The sequence below is a fragment of the Eubalaena glacialis genome, chromosome X (assembly GCF_028564815.1).
Source record: "Eubalaena glacialis isolate mEubGla1 chromosome X, mEubGla1.1.hap2.+ XY, whole genome shotgun sequence".
Lineage (NCBI taxonomy): Eukaryota > Metazoa > Chordata > Mammalia > Artiodactyla > Balaenidae > Eubalaena > Eubalaena glacialis.
The window spans coordinates 16,888,408-16,908,217 of NC_083736.1; the positions used below are offsets into that span (position 1 = coordinate 16,888,408).

The 19,810-nt window shown below is 41.9% G+C and overlaps 1 protein-coding gene across 3 annotated transcripts in view; it reads right to left on the bottom strand.

The window, feature by feature from the left end:
• SH3KBP1 (SH3 domain containing kinase binding protein 1) overlaps window positions 1–19,810 on the bottom strand; it is a 336,773-nt gene that overhangs the window by 122,689 nt on the left and 194,274 nt on the right. For all 3 annotated transcript variants that reach the window (XM_061179414.1, XM_061179413.1, XM_061179415.1), the window contains exon 6: window positions 16,306–16,511. In XM_061179414.1, coding sequence (XP_061035397.1) covers window positions 16,306–16,511 — 206 coding nt within the window. The remainder of the gene's footprint in view (window positions 1–16,305; window positions 16,512–19,810) is intronic.

Here is a 19,810-nt window from a genome sequence, read left to right on the forward strand (position 1 = left end):
TTTCCAAACATTGCCTATTTTATTCCTAAAAGTTCAAGGATGAGTTTAATTGGGGTGACACTTCTGAGTCACAGGCCATCTGTGAAATGGCTTAACGATAGCCTTTTGATGAAGAAGTGGCTTTAAGGCAATTCTGGAAAACTCTTCATTTGTAAATTGTTCATTTTATAGCCCAAGTTGAGAGAGAAATCTCTATTAGAGGTGTCAGTAGGGGTTATTGTACTTATGCTTCCATGTGTTTCTAGAGCATTTATGGGTATACATTTATTTAGGATCTGGCCTCCAACATCAAGAGCCTGAGTTGAGAATAAGGCTGTCATCTCATAATTTTTAAATGGCCTCAGATGCCACAGAAAAATACAAAACAGGTTGCTGACTATCTGAATGATCTCTGTGATCTAAATTCTTTCAACGGAAGCAAAGACAGACCACCATGCAAAGTAAGCTGGATAGCTTGTTTTAAAGTTGCCAGCTAAAGCAGAAGCTAACACACCATTGTAAAGCAATTATACTTCAATAAAGATGTTTAAAAAAAAAAAAATAAAGTTGCCAGCTTTCATAGAGCATTAAACTTAATCCATCCCATTGTTCTAGTTGCCTAGAACATCATTTTACAACTAGGGAGAATCTCTGAGAGAAAAAGACAAGCTAGGTACTGAAGCATGATCATTTTAACGGCCACACAGAAAATTTTAAACCCTCAAATTTCAGGAGTCACAAGCATCTGCAAACTCTAGGATTATAAATATTATGAAATAATTGTTAATACATGAACAAAAGAGGGCCACGATGAAATACTTACAGATACCTCAGCCCACCCCACTGAAGAACGTCAATTGAAGCAAATGAACATGTCGGCAAACAATGTACAAAAAGAAGGACTTTCATTTCCTGTCCCCAAGGAATTCCAGAGCAGAAGTGAGGGGAGCAAATCAATCATAAAACTGGCTTTCCCCACAACGTAAGATGAAACGAGTACTATCATTTAGAATTAAAAGAGCGCAAAAGAGAAATTCACCTTTTCTCAAAACAATGGTTTTGAATCCGCTCTCCATAAACCTGTGAGGGGCTAAGTGAGACGCCGCAGTCCTGTCACCCTTAAACCTCTGAAGCCAAGTGACACCAAGGCTCTCCGCTCATCTTTTCTCCAGGAGCTGCAGGAACAGGGGAACTAGTCCTTCCTTGAAACAATTTGCAATCTCTTGGATCGTGTAACTGACCTGCTAGTTCATGGGGGTTCTCAGACAGAAGACCTCTTCCTCCACTCCTCATTCTAAGATGAGAAGAATAATATCCTTTCCTATTAGTGATAGGCAACACAAACACACGTTAAACACCAATTCCAACCACAATGAGATACCATTTCACACCCATTAGGATGGCTATTATTAAACAAAGAAAAAAAGGACTTCCCTGGTGGCCCAGTGGCTAAGACTCCACGCTCCCAATGCAGGGGTCCTGGGTTTGATCCCTGTTCAGGGAACTAGATCCCACATGCCACAACTAAGAGTTCGCATGCCACAGCTAAAGATTCCACACACGGCAACGAAGATCCCACGTGCCGCAACTAAGACCTGGCTCAGGCAAATAAATAAATAAATAAATAAAAATTAAAAAAAAACAAAAAACAGAAAATCTCAGGTGTTGGCAGGCATGTGGAGAAATTGGAACTCTTGTGCATTGCTGGGGGGAATGTAAAATGGTGCAGCCACTGTGGAAAACAGTACGGCGGTTCCCCCAAAGTTAAAGAGAATTACCAGATGACCCAGTGATTCCACTCCTGAGGATATACCCCAAAAAACTGAAAGCAGGTGTTGGTATGCCAGTGTTCACTGTAGCATTATTCACAGTAGTCAAATGGTGGAAACCACCTAAATGTCTATCAATGGAGGGATGATTTTAAAAATTGTGATATATCCATACAATGGAGTGTTATTCAGCCTTAAAAAGGAAGGAAATTGTGACACATGCTACAACATGGATGAACCTTGAAGACATTATGCTAAATGAAATAAACCACAAAAGGACAAATATTTTATGACCCCACTCTCATGTGCGGTCAAATTTGGAGAGACAGAAAGTACAATGGTAATTGCTAAGGGGAGGGGGAATTGGGAGTCAGTATTTAATGAGTACAAAGTTTCAGTTTGGGAAGATGGAAAAGTTTTGGAGATGGATGGTGATGATGGTTGTATAACGATGAGAATGTATTTAATGCCACTGAACTGTACACTGAAAAAGGAGTAAAATGGTATCATATTATATATATTTTACCACAATAAAAAGATTCTATATTTCTACAAGAGTAGACAGAAAGCTTTTATGGGGATTTCCATTGGGAAGTAAAGCTGAGTGTGGGATTGAGAAAGTCTTAGTTTTGTCCTGCTGGAATTTTTTATCATATACTTGGGTTATTTTCATTAAAAACAAAACCAACCAGAATTAAGTCAGCTTATAACCTGGAAGTTCCTCTTTTAAAAATTCAGCCAGAGGAAATAATCAGGGAAGGTACAATAATGTATATATAAGAATGTTGTTTTTAATAGTAAAATTGTGGAAGCAACATAAATAGTTACCACACAGGGATTGGTTCAATAAATGGTGGTACATCTTGACAATGAATGATCATACAGCTCTCTGACAGAAAAGGGGGACCCATAATATGTTAAGTTTTAAAAACAGGTGACATTTAATATGACCTCATTATTGTATGAAGAGTGAGGTGTGTACTGCATGCACATTCAGGCTCAGATAAAAGTCTGGAAGGATACATAGAAAATGCTGACTACGATTATTCCTGGATCAGGACAGGAATAAAGACGCAGACATAGAGAATGGAGTTGAGGACACAGTGGGGGGAAGGGTAAGCTGGGACGAAGTGAGAGAGTGGCATGGACATATATACACCACCAAATGTAAAACAGATAGCTAGTGGGAAGCAGCCGCATAGCACAGGGAGATCAGCTCGGTGCTTTGTGCCCACCTAGAGGGGTGGGAGAGGGAGGGTGGGAGGGAGACGCAAGAGGGAGGGGATACGCGGATATATGTATATATATAGCTGATTCACTTTGTTATACAGCAGAAACTAACACACCATTGTAAAGCAATTATACTCCAACAAAGGTGTTTTTTTAAAAAAAGGGCAATTTCTATTTATTTCTTCATATTCTTTGAGTTTTTATTATTATAATAATTTTTGCAAAGAGCTCCTGTAGTCAGAAGTAACAGAGCTATTTCCACTTTCAGAAACAAACAAGCAAAGGGTTTGGGGGGCACTCAGCAGTACAACGTGTAGTTTACAGGTCACTAACTTTAAGGGGCCACCCTTCCTGTCCCATTTCCAGGCCCTAGTCTGACGGAGCCAGAGAGGCCATCACCAAGACTCCCACGTTTCACAAGTTACACTCCATCAAGCTTTCACTCATTTCCCAAATGAAGAGTCACCATCTGAATTTTGCATATAAGTACCTAATTCTGAGTTTTACTTTTCAGAACTCAGATCAGTGACACCCAGCAATAATAACAATCAGCAAGTTTCAGATATCTTTCAATAGGAAAATTCTCTCAAGCCACTGCAGAGGAATATATTTTTATTTTAGCCAACTGCTCCCTTCTAGGCAAGCAACAGACACCATTCAAAAAACTTTCAAGAAGTCCTCCTACTCTTAAAATAATGTGTTAAAACAATGTGTTTCCTTTCTGTCATGCTATTTTCCTTTTTTTGAAATTTTGAAAATATTATAAGTTAAAGGCGACAGAAAAAGACATAGATATATTTTACAGATACCATCAACTCTCCCCTTAAAATTTTTTTTGCAACAAGAAACAGGAATGTGGAAGACATATGACACATTGTAAGCTTTACTTACCCTGTGGTTTATTTAGGGAATTTTATTTTGTGTTTGGAAAATGACAGACTTCTGCTTTTAGGCAGACAAATATGAACAACTCACAGAGAGAAAGCAGAGCACCTATTACTAGCAAGCTTTTAGAAAATCAAATAATTTAGTGTCTCTATTTTACTCGGTATATGAGCAAACGAATATAAATGTCCAGGACTACAAAATTAGCCAAATATCTTTAACTCAATAAAAAGCAGTTCAACAGCACCCAGAAGTCACTACTCACAGCTTCTCCATTCGCAAGGAAAACTCCAATGTCCATGCCCCCCAAGAGTGAAATGCCCCACGGCTGGCTTGCTCTGCGTGGACGTGTTCTCTCCTAAGCTAACCTGAAGAGCGAGCTGGATTTGTTTACCGCACAAACATCTGTAATTGCTAAACATCTCGGTGACATGGGGTAACAGTTACTGCTTATGCAAACTGCCCATCCAAATTACTCTCTGCAGTATGAGCGCATGAAAACCCAAGACACAGAGAAATTGGAAACATCTGTAAAAATTAATGGCCGAATTAACCAAAGTGGGGGGCTGGTTAAAACAGCTAAATAGTTCCAGTGCAACATTTGACTTGAGAAAATAATCCTCCACGTTATAGGTTGCTCCTTAGCCTATCCACAGCCCCCCTCCATGGGGAGTCCTCGCTGGCAAACACTTCATTGTAACCTACCAATGCAAACCCATCACAAATCTTGTTAACAGAACAGTATAGATAAGATACAAGTTAAGAGAATTTATTCCACCTCTAAAAGCAAAAAAAAAAAAAAAAGAAAAAAGAAGAAAAAAGAAAAAGAAATACCTCTTCTCCCATCATGCAGGCAGCCGCCTCTCTTCAGTTTGAAAAGGTCCCAGAACTACCCTGGAAGCCTCCCACTTCCTTCCAACAGCCAAAGGCATGGAGCCTGAAGGACCCAGCCTAACCCTGAGTCATACTTGGGACCAAATGAGCAACGGGGAGAACAAAGCTCGCATTTGTTTATGGCTCAGGAAGCCAGGGCCGATTCATGGCTTGGGTGGCTTCGAGAAAAGTCCTCCTTCCTCGCCTACGTCGCCACAGGAATCTAGGCTGCCTCCTCGGACCCACAGGTGTGACCGCTCGCACAAGGAACATACTCAAGGAGTGTTTATTTGGCAGGACCCAGCAAGCACTTCTGGTTAAAAACGTCAGAGAGAAAATAAAAAGCCCACTATCTTTCAATAGATACCGTGATGGGGAGCAAGAGGTGTCTAAAATATGGTTTGTATATGAAATGCCCACTGTGAAAGTGCCTGTATTTTAAAGAAATAAAATTAGTTGTACCACACAAAAATTACTCATTAAAAAAAGAAAAAAACTGAAGAAGGAAAAGCAGCCATGCCTTTATAGAAACACTTCCCCTAGGAAAAAAATAGCAAGATTGCTGCCAGCCATGTCATCGGTAGTAACCTAACAGATCGGAATAAAGTGTTTGAATAGCAATCTTGTTTTTCGCCCACATGAGATACCATTTTAATTACCATTGTAATGAATTCAGAGCCCAGTGGTTAAGAGTTCAAAACTCTATACGCAGGGTGTCTGAGATCAAATTCCCAGCTGGGCCACTTCCTAGCTGAGTGATCTTAAGCAACTTATTTGGACTCTGTTTACCTCAGTTTCCTTATCTATAAAATGGGGATAATAGCACCAAGATACAGGGTTGTCTGGAAGATTAAATAAGTAATATATGTAAAGTGTTTATAAAAGTGCTTGGTACACAGGAAGCAGCCTATGAGCTACTATTACAAATTCAGGACCACTTCACAAAGCAGGATGCCACGTCAACAGTATCCTCACCTTACCCCAGTCCTCATGTACAGAGACTCTGATAACCGGTTTTAGTTATTAACTGTGGTTAGTTTTTAAATTAAGCTAATTTAAAAACCATTTATTCAATATTTATTAGCCACCTGCAGTGTGTAAGGGGCTTTGAATAAGATGCTGTCCCAGTCCTCAAGAAACTTGCAATCTGCTTGGATAAATAACACATAGATCTGTTTATGTGTCACGCAAGAAAACAAATGTGGGAAATGTCACTTGGCTGAAAATGGCAAGTGTGATCCAAGTGCCAGAGAATTAGCATTTTGAATTTAGAGGACAGATAAGAAATCATCTTATCAAAACCTAATTAGGATGCGAGGGATGAGACAATCATCTATGCCGAAGAATTCCAAACAACGAATGTAGATACTCTGCCCTAAAGGAGGTGAGCTTAACTCCCCACTCCTTAAGAGTGAGGCATGTATAGTGACTTCTTCCCAAAGAGTTGATGTAGAAAAGGGGAAAAAACAGACCAGCTTTACAGTGGAGAGACCTCAGCCGGGTGACCAAGGTCAACATCAACAGTGAGAAGTCATGTTCAGACCATGTACCCTTGATCTGATGGGATGAGAACGGCACTTCACCTCTGTGGTTCCCCCCGCCCCAAACCCATCACTTCAGTCTTATCGTGAGAAAAACATCAGACAAATGTCAACTTAAGGACATCCTACAAAACTCCTCAAAATCGCCAAGGTTATCAAAAACATGGCATGTCTGAGAAACTGTCACAGCCAAGAGGAGCCTAGGGAGACAGGGCGAGCAAATGTAATGTGGTCTCCTGGATGGGATCCTGGACAAGAAAAAGGACTTTAGGTAAAAACTAAGGAAATCTGAGTAAAGGATGGATCTTGGTTAATAATCGTGTAGCAATATTGGCTCACTAATTGTGACAAATGTACCATATTCATGTAAGATATTAACAACAGAGGAAACTGGCTGTGGGGTATGTGGGAACTCTGTATTATTTTCACAACTTTTCTATAAATCTAAAACTACTCTAAAATTAAAGGTTTATTAGAAAACAAATTAGGAAGATGAGCCTGCTGAATGTACATATATACATAAATAAATACATCTACGTGATTTATAGACACACATGATGATGCTCATGAGTCTGTGTGTGTGTATATATATATATATATATATATATATATATATATATATATGTATTTAACAATGCCCTCCCAGCTTAATTTTTTTAATCTCTTTATCCTTAGCCTAGCTATGAACATAGATAGTCGAATGCTGACTCCTGGCTTTTTGCTTTCCATAATACACAAAAGAGTTTTCTTTGAAAGGAAACTTGGCTCTTCTGTCAGTTCTGCTGCCAACCCAGGCTACGGCGGCCCAACTCAAAGAGTGTGCATGAGGTGGGCCCATCTGCCCCTTTCCAAGAGCTACTAGCTACAAGAGCTCCAAGCCAATTAGTCATCAACCACAGAGCCCCGGGGCTGGCAACTCTCCCAGCTACTTCCTCTCCCATCTCCACTCCACACTGCCTGGCACCTCCCCAGTTCTCTCTCTAAAGTGCCAATCTGATCATGACACTGCCCGTCGGAACCCCTCCACCAACGTGCCAGCCCACCCAGAAGTGCAGCCTGTGAGTGGGCTGGCAGAGACCTGAGGGAAGAGGGTCAGGCTCCCCTCCAACTCCCTGCCCCCAAGTCCCCTGCAGCCCAGCCAAACCCAGCCCTCGTCCATCACCACACTCTCCCCTTGCCCATGTGCACGCTGCCAGTACCATGAATCCCCAGTTATCTTTTAACACTTTGCTCAAATATCACTTTCCTTGAAAAGATCTCCCTGACACGCCATCCCCTCCTTCTAGACCTCCAGGAAAGTGAGCAGCTCCTTCCCCTCTATTCTCTTTGATGCTTTGGACAGAGCTCTGCTGGTCCTTTTCCCCTGCATCATAATCACTTTTAATACGTACCCACTTCTCTCCCATGTAGGGACAACCTGAAGCGCTAAATGAGAGGCCTGTATGTGACAGCTGATCCAAGGTGTGATGTGGGAGAGGAGGTGTTAACTCCATTCCAGTTAACTACACCAGACCCCCCCAAACAAATAACCTGCCAGGCGAAAAACGTGCACACGTTATGCTAATACAGCCTCCAGACATGCTACCTAGCCAATCCCTTTCCAAATGGATTGCCATTCCTTAGCTCATTTATCTAGAAATTCCAGAGCTGCCACTGCTGGTCCATAAAATACATTCAATAAAGCTTCAGTGAATGAAGGAACGAGCCAATTAATGAACAAATGGAAGAGGAAATCTATAGCCAGACTACAAGCAGACCCCAAACAGAATGAGTCTTCCTTTATGATTGCGATTGCATTAGGACAAAACATACTCATGCATCCAGTCACAAAATATTTATTGAAGGCCAACTATAGTTTTTAATGATTTCCAAGGAACTGTAAATACAATGGTGACTAACAAAGACAAGGTCCAAAATCATGGCACTTACTTTCTTTTTTTTTAAGACTTTATTTATTTTTCGAGCAGTCTTAGGTTCACAGAGAACGAAAAAGAAGGTACAGAGATTCCCCAGATACCCTGTGCCTCCTCGCATGCTCAGCCTCCCCCGCTGTCAACATGAGAGTGGTACGTTTGTTACAGCTGATGAACCTCCATTGACTCGTTATCACCCAGGGTCTGTAGTTTACCTTAGGGTTCACTCTTACGTTGTACATTGTATGAGTTTGGATAAATGTATAATGATATGTATCTATCATTATGGTATCATACAGAATACATACAGAGTATTTTCACTGCCCTAAAATCCTCTGCATGGCACTTACTCCCCAATGGCCAATACTGAAGGCTTGGTGATGTCAAAAAAACAGCTACCACAGACGGAGCAAAATTCATTTCTCCTTCTCTGAGTTTTAAAATTTCCGTAATAAAAAGTTAAAGAAATGATCCCGGAGACTGCACTGCTATTTATAGGCACTCCTGTTCTAATAACCAGAAGGGCAACAATAATAACTACTAACGTTAATCTAGTGATTATTCTACACGAGGCACTTTTACCCATTTTTTGAGTTACTTAATCCTCCTAACAACCATATGGGCCAGGTTCTCTTGTTATTCTGATTCTACAGATGGGGAATCTAAAGCATTGAGTGCTTAAGTAATTTGTCCCAGGAAGAGGCAGAGTTGGGATGTGAACCCGGGCAGTCTATCCTACATGCTTAATAACTATATTCCTAAAAACACAATTTTAAGGCCTCCTGGGAATGTGATTCTTGGTGACCATCTGGCTGCAATTAAACATTTCATAGAAAATACACTATGCTGAATGTTTTAGAAGGTATATATCAAACATACATAAAACAGTAAACAGTACCTAATATGTCAAAGAGTAACCCTGTATACTATTTCTGGTTCCCTTTTCCTACCACCGGCCCTCTCCTCACTTTTCCTAGATAAGGAAAGATAACACATAAACCCGAGTCTGAAAATCCCAGACACTTCATTCAGCCCAGGCGACCAGTGGGCATCTCAACACCACCTGCTCTTTAAAAATCACGGGTCTTTCAACTGCTCAAGAGATGTCACAAAATCTTATCTTTCAACCACTATGAGAGACATCCAATACTATGGGTCTCAGATAATCACACCAAGGTTCGACCCAGTTGTGTTTCATTAGTCAAAGTATGTATCATTAGCTTCTGGGATTCCCCAGAGCTTATTTCTAGTCTTCAAAGGATTAGAGACATAAATCTCTCATTTTTAAGGAACTAAGATCATAACTTTCAATGTTTACATGTTTTAATTTTACATCAGTATACAGCTTGACGAATTTTTACTAGTATGGATAAAAAGACTGCCTGAGGTACATATGAAGATATCAGAATTTCTCTTGCTGCAATTTGGCTGATTAAAAAAATTGATTAGTAGCTCATTTATGTATGATTTTAATTCTAATTCTCTGTTACAAGTAAAAGCTACAATGTTGATATTATAAAGGCATTAATTTGGATGACTGTGATTCTATAAATGAGATTCAAGATGATGAGAGCTGAAAAAGCGACTGTCACAAACACAATGTCTAGTTGTGGAACATAGTAGAAAACAGAGAAAGAAAACAGAATCATTTCAAGAGACAGAGATCAGAAGTCACTAATGGAAATCAACTAAGACAGGAAGACCATGGAACTTCTTGAAGGATTTCTTTGTAGGGACTCCAATAGTGTAAACAACCAACCTGGAAAAATATCTTTTCCAATCTGGCTGTTTGAAGAGCCCAGGCCAAAAAGACTGCTTTTCTCAATAATTAAGGGGGCCAAGACTAGCTGTGCCTAGGGCACTTAAGCATGGAATAAGCTCGCATCATCCGAAAGCCAGGATTATTCTACATAAAGACATATCAGCTTAGGTAGGTCCTGGGACTCACCTGAGCATCTGGAATTTACCCACCCATGTGTAATACCTGACACTCCTTTCCCGGAGTATTTGGCCAGGAGTGATCATCTGAGTGACTCACGAAGAGGGAAGGAGTTCAGAAAAAGGGTGAGGCCAGGCTGGGATTGCAGGGAAGCAGCCTGATGAGGAAGTTCTCTCTCAGGTCCACCGCTGGGAGACAAGGTATAAGCCATATTCATGAGAATAAGGTCCTGTCTGGGTTGCCTTCTTACAGTCTCCCAACCCAATCTCTAGGTGGATGACTCCAAAACCTACATCTACACTTCTCTCCCCATCACCAGACTTATTTATTCAACTGCTTGCTGGATGCCTCCACCTGATGGTTCCACAAGGACCTCAAAATCCAGCTAGTCTAAGACTGAACCCATGACCTTCCTCCCCAGATATCTTTCTCCTCCAGTGCTCTCTTATCAGGGAATGATACTGCCATCCACCCAGCTGCTGAAGCCAGTTGCCCAAGGCATCCTCTTCAAGTCTTTCCTCTCCTTTATCTCCCACATACTACCAAACTTCTTGGTTCTATCTCCATAATATTTCCCCCAAACATTTATGATAATAATTCAAAGATGTTAGAAAAGCTGTTTGTCTTATCTTGATGTTTCCTTCCATGTAAAAGGGAGACCAAATGGACACTCTCTGGACACACTTGGCCTCCGGGCAGAATTGAACACTCTTGGAACTCTCTATCTCCCTATTCACTTTCTCCTGGGAGAGTGAAATGACTTCTCTGATACTTGAATTTAGGAAAAGTAAACTGGGCATGCTTAGCTCAGCTCTTCTCTTTCCTCCTCTTGGAAGTTGGCCTTCTCTGCTGCTCCTCAAGGAGCTGGCCCTTCTACCTCACATGGGTCTGCCCGAGTCCAGCATTGCTGAGACTGGGTGGGTGAGTCTGTCTAATTCTGGAGATCAACTGCTAGGCCCATTTGGCTCTCACACTAATCTATATCCTCCAACTTTGCCTTCATCAATAACAACACTGTAATATAACATAGGTAGAGAAAGATGTACAAATCATAAATATGTAACTTGAGAAATTTTTACAAAGTAAAATAAGACTTACATAAATAGATATACCATGCTCATAGATCGGAAAGGTGTCAATTCTCCCCCAAAAGTAGCTATAGTTAACGTACTCCCATTCGACATCCAGGAGGTTTCTTTGCGGAGGGAGGTGGAGATTGACAAGCTGATTCTAAAATTTATATGAAAATACAACAATGCAGGAAATCTTGAAGAAGAGGAATAAAGATTGTGGACTTACACTACCAGATGTCAAGACCGACTACAAAGCTACAGTAATTAAGGTAGAACAGAATGACCACAAGGACAAACAAACCAACAGAACAGAGAGTCTGGAAATGGACCCACACATACACAGCCACTTAAATTATGACAAAGGTGACCTTTTTGATAAACAGGTGATCTGCAGAAAGGATGATCCTTTTGATAAACAGTGCTGAGTCAACTGGATATCCATACTGAAAAAGTGAACAAAAATAATATTTTGATTCTCCATCTACTGACTCATTAACTGGTTTAGAATCTACATTGAGGAGGGGGATTTACTGGTAGAGCCAATACAAGTTTCTGTTAACCTCTCCCCTGAATTCTAGTTATCCTGTATTCTGTAATCCACTCCTCCCACTGAAGCTTGGAATACTTTCTCTAAACCACCTATGTGATCATGTCACTCTCTTGCTGAGAATTGCTCCCCATTGATGGCTCCCCATTGCCCTCAAAGTCAAGTCCAAACTCCTTAACAAGTCTCACCAGGTCCTTCCTGATGTGGGCCCTGCTTTCTTCTCCATTCTCATCTTTCCCCACTTCCTGCTGGAGCCTCGACACATGCTCTGTGCTATTTCCTTTTCCCTTCGAGGCATTTATACATGTTGCTCTTCCCACCTTGACAACTCTATGCTCCTTTGCTTGATGAATGTGTACTGGACCCATGGTTCTCAGCCTAAACATCACTTCCTGTAGGTCTAAAAACATCACTTCCTACAGGTCTAAACACCACTTCCTGTAGGAAGTAGGTACACACACATGAATACACACTCTCCAGCCTCCCTAACAACTCGCTACTTCCTGCCATGCCCAAGGGCTCCTACGGCACAGTACTGTGTTCTCAGCCTGGTCACAGCATTCCCCACACTGTATTATTATTGCTTGTTTACTTTTTTGCAGCTCCCTGAGGGGCAGTGACCTGGTCTTGTTTACCACTGTATCCTCAGTGCGGAGCATATAGTGAGTACTGAACAAATACTACCTGAAATGAGTTACATTTACAATTTCCAAGTATTTTCAGCTATGTAGCATTTTTTAAAAGTCCTATGAGGTAGGATAGGCATTTTACAGATGGTTCAATTGAGGCTAAGTGACTTTCTCAAGGTCAATCAGCTAGGACAATGGTACCATGCCCTTCTAATCTTATGATATTTAACTTGGTTCATCTTTAGCCACAACGTATTTTCCACTGTTTTGATATAACACATACATACCTCTGGGCTTAGTTTAAATGGTACATTTTCCCCCAAGGTTCTTTTCTTTTTTCTTTAACCTTTATCAAGGGAAATTTCCAACATATACAAAAATAGAGTACAGTGTACTGAACCCCCATGTATGCACCACCCAGTTTCAACAATTATCAACTCATGACCAATCTGGTTTCCTCTGTGCCCCACCCACTCTTCCATCTTCCAAATTACTGGAAGCAAAATCCCAGACATTAAATCATTTCACCTATAAATATTTCAGTTAAATGGTACATTAAACACATCATTCACAGGCATATCAGGTTGGTAGTATTAAAAAGACTCATAAATGGGGTCCTTCCTTATAGAGAAGCAAGAATACTAATTATTTCCTTGTTGGTCGGGGGACTGTTACAGATACACCAGTATCTCTCCTGGTGTATAATCATCAGCATTCAACCACTCTGGGTAGGGTGATATGGATTAAAGCATAGGTAAAATAAGCACAAAATTTTCAACTGACTCAGAAAACTGGATCTCAAAACTTCGCAAACTTGAATGGAAAGTATACTAGGATGCTTGCAGCTGTTAATAATTATCATAGACCTTTTTTCCCTCATGCGAGTTATCAAACCAGTCATGTCAACAGGTCAGCTGCCCCAGCCTGAGTGGAAGACCTGCTTGGGCTTCACCTAACACAGATGCTGCCACATGAGATCCAGTCTGTGCTTCTGCAAAATCGAAACAGCGAGCTCAACTCTCACAGGAAACTTCCTTCCTTAAACATAAATCTTAGACACAAAACCATCTCAGAAGCGATGAGAACCAGGTCGTACACAAGTAACACATTAGCACACTCATCAGCTCCCATGCCAGGTTGTGCAATAACATAATGGATCCATAAATCTATGTAACTATCCATGGCGCCAACAACAGGGGGTGGAGAGAGTTTTGAATCCTCTTAGATGCTATAAAAATTGTCCGCAGCCAGTAAAGCAGGCTGGGAAGTTTAAGTTTTCCCCAGAGGCTTCACAATGAGAAGCAGGTTAAGGGAGCTGCCAGCACATGGTTTCATTCTGCAAACAAATCATGAATCAAGATGCATACACACGCCGTACATATATATATTACTCTGATGAAGTTAACATTTCTTGTCTCTAAGACCAATGCAATAAATCTTCTGTTTCACAGAGGTGCAGTGAACCATACAACTACTATATTTCCAACTATATAACTGTTATCCCACCCGGTTCCCTCATTTTATAGATGTCTGTAATCTTTAAAGTGCTATATTAATATAGTTTGAATATTATTCCTTTAACTAACGCTTACTGAGCACCTACTATATGCCACACACTGTTCTAAGCACATAGCATACATCAGTGAACAAAACAAAGAATAAACATAATAAAAAATAAACATGTTAGAAGGGGGCACATGCCAGGGAAAACAAAAAATGCAGGGCAAGTAAGCAGGACGGGCCAAGGGGGCAGGTTTCAGAATGAGCAGGTGTCAGGGAGGAGAGGCAGGCAGCCACGGCGGGCAGGTGGAGACAGAGTGTCCAGGCAGAGGACACCACCATGGCAAAGGCCCCCAAGTGGGAGCGTGCGTGGCATGTTTGAGGAGGAGCGAGGGGGCCAGGATGGAGCAAGCAGGGAGAGAGCAGTGAGGGAGGAGGTCCAAGCGGCAATGGGAGTCAGGTCATCGCAGCTCCTGGGCCTCAGGGAGGATTTTCACTTTGGTTCACAGGGGAGCCTCTACAGGTGTGCGAGTGGAGGAGTGGCACGACCTGACTTCGGGTTTCAAAGGATCACCCTCCTGGCTTTGATATTGACACTAGACCGTAGGAGGAAGGGAAGAAGCAAGAAGACCAATTAGGAGGCCACCACAGCGATGGCGAGAGCAGGGGGAGAGCAGAGGTGATGAGCCATGGCAGGTGCCGGGCACACTTAGGAGGCTGCGCTGATGGGGTTGCCTGATGGATCAGCCATGGGATGTAAGAGAAAGAGGGGAGTCAGGGACAACCCCAGGGCTTTTCTTCTGAGTGATGGGAGGATGTAGGTCTGGACAAGCTGCTAAGAATTTAGGACCTCCGAGTGGAGATGTTCAAGACGGCAGTTGGACACGTGGCTGTGGAGCTCAGAGAAGTGTGCTGAGGTACAAACTTGGGAGTATTATATTTGTCGCTGATACTGCTATTAGTAACAACCCAACTGCTATTAGTAACAACCCAATTTATTATTAGCGGTTAAGACAAATATTACTAGCAATAATGAAAGTTATGCACACACAATGTCCTTTTACACAGAGAAGAATAAGACTGAGAATCATAAAACAAACAAAAGGAATTAACTGTTTGCTGACTGAGTCAATGGTCATGTTCATTTCAACCACTTGAACAAAATGAAGAAAAACTGTATTCATCGTTCCTTTCCAAGATGGGAACTTGCTCTTTTGTAAATATTTATGGGAATCTGAAAGTGACCATGTGAAGCAGAAATGAACTCACAAGCTGGGACACTAACTAGATAGTTTTCAGATCTTGAGAAACAGCAAATCGACTAGAGAAGCTTCCACAAAACAAGAGTTTAAATGAAACAGTCCTTCCTTTTTAAGTATCTGCCCTTTCTGCCTTATTCATCTCTAAGGGTATTAAGTGTCCAAAAAGTTTCCTTTCCCGATTCTGTTTCTAATGCATGATGACACTGGGCAAGGTTGCTGGTGGATGGCGGGAGGGAGGTGGGTGGAAGTTCTACAGCTGCAGAAGATGATGCAACTTTTAAAAATTCATCTGACAGAGAAATGAAAAACATTTAAAAGCCGTCGATAAACCTGCAGTAGAGATGTTGCCCATGCCCCATCCCCGAAGCCTGCTGGCACAAACGTCAAAGCAAAAATTTCAGCACTAAATCAAATTAACAAACATTCTTTAAGCACAGCACGAGTGTAGCTTATTACAATCTGGAAAATTCCACAGTATTTATCAAATCCTAAGCAAGGCTATGATGCTTAAAAGTGTACCACAGTAGACGTCACTGACAGCCACAAGCACAATGGCTCTGGGTGTGTTGCTGTGGCAACCGCGTACTCAGCAGCAACACGCTGTCTGCTTCTCGCCAACCCAGAACCAGGGGCAGGAGAAAACAGCCAGCTTCCTGATGGTAACAACCCAGGGATTCACAGCGAGGGCCATCTCCGTCACTCACACACGCAGGAGACTTCCTTTCAGTAGTCTGAAATCATTTCCACCAAATACCTTGAGAAAAAAAATGCACAACCCCTCTCTCTACTGCAGAACCAGTCAACACGCCCAAGCACAAATCACAAGAGAAACATACCAGGAGAGAAGAGAGATTGAAAAGTATCAAGGTTATGTGTTTAGCTGGGTCCAGGCATGAGTGGCTTTTCTGAGGAGGAAATACAGAAGGGCCGGTCTATTTGAAAAGTCATCCTGAGAAACGTTCCATAGAGAGGAGATCAGTAAGAAAAGCAACAGCAAACTAGAGCATGAGCCTTTCGAGGAAAGCTGTTCCTATATAGAAGGACAGCTGCACACGAGGACAATGAAACCTCAGAAGAGGCACAGAAGTCGTAGACGCCAAGCCCTACAAGGTACTTTTGGATACACCACATTACGTTGAAATAAAACAGAAACTGTCGAACATACCTTTTCCACAGGCAGAAAGTCATTTTCTACTTCAATCGACCTTGGTCTTAGCTTTATTGGCTTGTCTTTGAAAATATCTCCAAAGCCCACTCCCTTAACTTTCTTCGGCTGGATTGCGGCCGTTGCGACTGTCCCGTTGGCACCCTCGGATTTGGTACTGCTCGAGTCACCCCCATCACTCTCGGAGCCTGTGGTTTCCCTTAAACCTGTCAAGAGCAGGGATGGGGAAAGAAAGAGCTCAGAAATCAGCCATAGCCGTGAAGCACTTCATAGCCAGCCAGGAACCACTGCTAAAAGTGTCACTGGGTATGGGATAACTTGCACTGCGGTTTTTCATTTAGCGTGTGAATATGTTGCATGGGGGCGGCTCTGAGTTTTGTTCCATCTCCCCACCCCCAGCTTTTTTTTTTAACATCTTTATTGGAGTATAATTGCTTTACAATGGTGTGTTAGTTTCTGCTGTATAACAAAGTGAATCAGCTATACATATACATGTATCCCCATATCTCCTCCCTCTTGCGTCTCCCTCCCACCCTCTGTGCCCAGCTTTTAATTTTAAGAAGTGAATCAAAACTTTTCAGAAAATCTAATTTCAAAGCAGATCTCTTCGTAAATGTGACATTTCACCTCTTTTCAGCCAGAGCCTGGTTCTCAGCCAAATTTGTTTTGCTGCAGTCTGTGCAATAACAACTCTTCCCGCCCCCTCCTCGCCTCCCCACCTAGTCAGTACCACATACTGTACCTCCCATTCCTATGACTCATGTCAGTTAGCAATTAGCAATGAAAGTAACATTTCCTAAAGGGAAACTGTAAAGTTAAAAGCCATTTAAACAAATTAGCAATTAAAGAAACCACACAAAATTATGACTGCCAAAGAATTAAATCTCTTTGGATGGCTTCACAAGGAATAAATGCACGCAGACATGTTTCTCGAGGAAAGCATTAAACCAAACTTGACATTGAAACACTTTCACTGGCAAGATGATTGTATTTGTTAAAGAGGGAAAGGAAGCTGCCCTCCGGGAGGCCAGAATCCCCCAAGCCTACAGTTCTTCCTCCCTCCTCTGACACCAACGTCTCCCCAGAGCTGAACTCCTTTCCAAAGAAGAACACTGGGGACGTGACACCTTTCCTTTGACCTCCGGTGGCATGTGTTGGAAGTCATCAAATAGATATCAGCAAGACAACATGGACACTTACCTCCCCAGATTCTTTTTTTCCCCAGGCTCTGCCCACAATCATGTTCCTAAAAGGAAGAGCCTATTTGTTTCTAGTTAATTTCTGGGTGTACGTTCTTACTTTGATGGTCAGTACATTAGTCATGCCATCAAAGGGCAGGATTAAAAGGATATCTTATGGAAAGTTCCATTAAGCCTGTCTCTAAAAGCCTCTAGATGTGTAGAATAGCTCCTGAACATTTACTATATGTCTCCTGATGACAATGATGCCCTTGGGATGAAAGTATACCATCAAATTTTGTTCTCTATTAGCCACACTGTGCATTATCTTCCTACACGTAAGGTGGCCTCTTAGTACATAAGAATGATACACCAAATAATTGCTCACATAAAATGTCACAAAATGTTGAAGTCATTCAAATAAAGAAGTCTCAGTGCAGGAAGAAACTGTTAAATGAAAACAGAAAAATATAGAAAGGTCATTATAAATTGCTAACAAGTTTCAAAATCAAATCCTTTAAACAATGGCTGTGTTTCTTGTTGCTGCTGTTTTCAATAAAATGGTATTTGTAAGCCAAAAAGGAGGGGGTGGGGAGGAAGATCCCTGGTGTACATTTTAATTAACTAAAGAACAGCATTTATGAGCAAGAACACAGGGCAGAACAATGAGGAACAGCCCACAGCAAGGGGGTCGGCTCCAATTTACAGGGCTGGATGCGAGTGTGCAAACATGGAGAACCTCCCTGGATTAGCTATCCATCCGTGTGTTTATCTGTTCATTGTTTTTGGAAATACCCCTGCTGGAGATATAATTTTGGAGTATAAATATTGTGTCATTTCCCCTTTAACATGTTCTCATTTTGCCGTATGGATTCTTTCTGTGTGATAAATGGCTTGTATATTCTTTTCTGGTTTGGAAAGAAGCATTTGAGAGCGGAATAAAGAAATGGTTAGTGAACAGAAAACATCCCTGCTCCCCTTCCCCGCCGCCGCCACCACCAGCACCACCAGCAGAAGGCAGCAGGGCAAATGGATTCGGGCAAGTCTGCTTTAGTTCTTCAAAGAGAAGAATTTGAAGGATTCCTTTATCATACCTCATTAGCTAGAAACACAATATTTTCAACCACTGCCAACCTGATTTCACTGAGCTTCTGGTTTTAGGGACTTGCCACCTTCCGGGCTCATCTTAATAATATCATATTAATCACTGTGAGAAATACTCTTTATGTTACACAGGGAAAGGTTGCACGGTCATTCAACCACACAAGCATGGGCTGGGAAGGAAACACATGGCAGATTTTTCTTCCGGATATTCTGGTAGCTTGCTTCTATCACTTTTAAGTACTATGAAATTAAATGTCTGAATATCTGGGTTGACGAAACAAATCAAAATCTAGTTCCTTCCCTTCGGAGGAAAAGAAAGGTGGCTTTTCATTTTTGGTGCTGTATCTTTTAGCCACTGGTGCTCATAACACACACTATTATGTAAACTATCCCTGTGTCATGCTCGTAATGCCAGGTGACACTCGAGGGCAGTGCAACCCAAAGTGAGGTCTGTGGACTGGAGCCAAGATCATGAAGGGCTCGTTCCTGGTACACAGAGAGACAAGCACAGAAAGTGTCCGTGTTTGGAAATGCTTATAGCAGTGTGCGCTGGTGCTACTTCCGGACGTGCGGCCAACAGACGCGTCTGGGTGAACAGGGCACAGACCAACGTCGGTCTGCCTGCTCCTGCTGGGAGGGGCGGGTGGTGCAGCGCATGCGCAGTGAAGGCAAGCCAGCAGTACCCGGTGTCTGTCCGCAGGGGAATGGAAATAAAAATACACTTCACTGCAGACAGTTTGAGAAGTGTGGCTCCGGTGTTCACCAGTGAACCTTCTCTTTCATCACTGTGTATACGTCTCTATGTACGCATATGTGTACATGCACACTAAGGTAGATGCTTTTCCTTCGCAGTGAAAAAAGAACAAAGCTTCCTCAAGTTTGCTTTGGCCACTCATATAACTGGCCAAATTGCACAAAAGTCATTGCCAATAATTTCCTTAATATTCCAGCCCGTGAGCCATTTTTGTTTATTTTCAAGTTTACACTCACACGTGTAGTGCTTACTGTGTGGCAGGACTGTTCTAAGAACTTCACGAGATGCATTCATTAACCTCATTCATCTCCTTCCCCTCAACTTTTGGCAGCTTTCTTTCACAGCACAAAAGGCTACACACTGGTCCTGCCAAAAGAAGTCTGCCGTGTGGTGATTGGCTGAATGAGCAAAGCAAAATACCATTTCTGGCACGGACTTTTCTTACCAAAATCTTACTTCTTTGAACCCC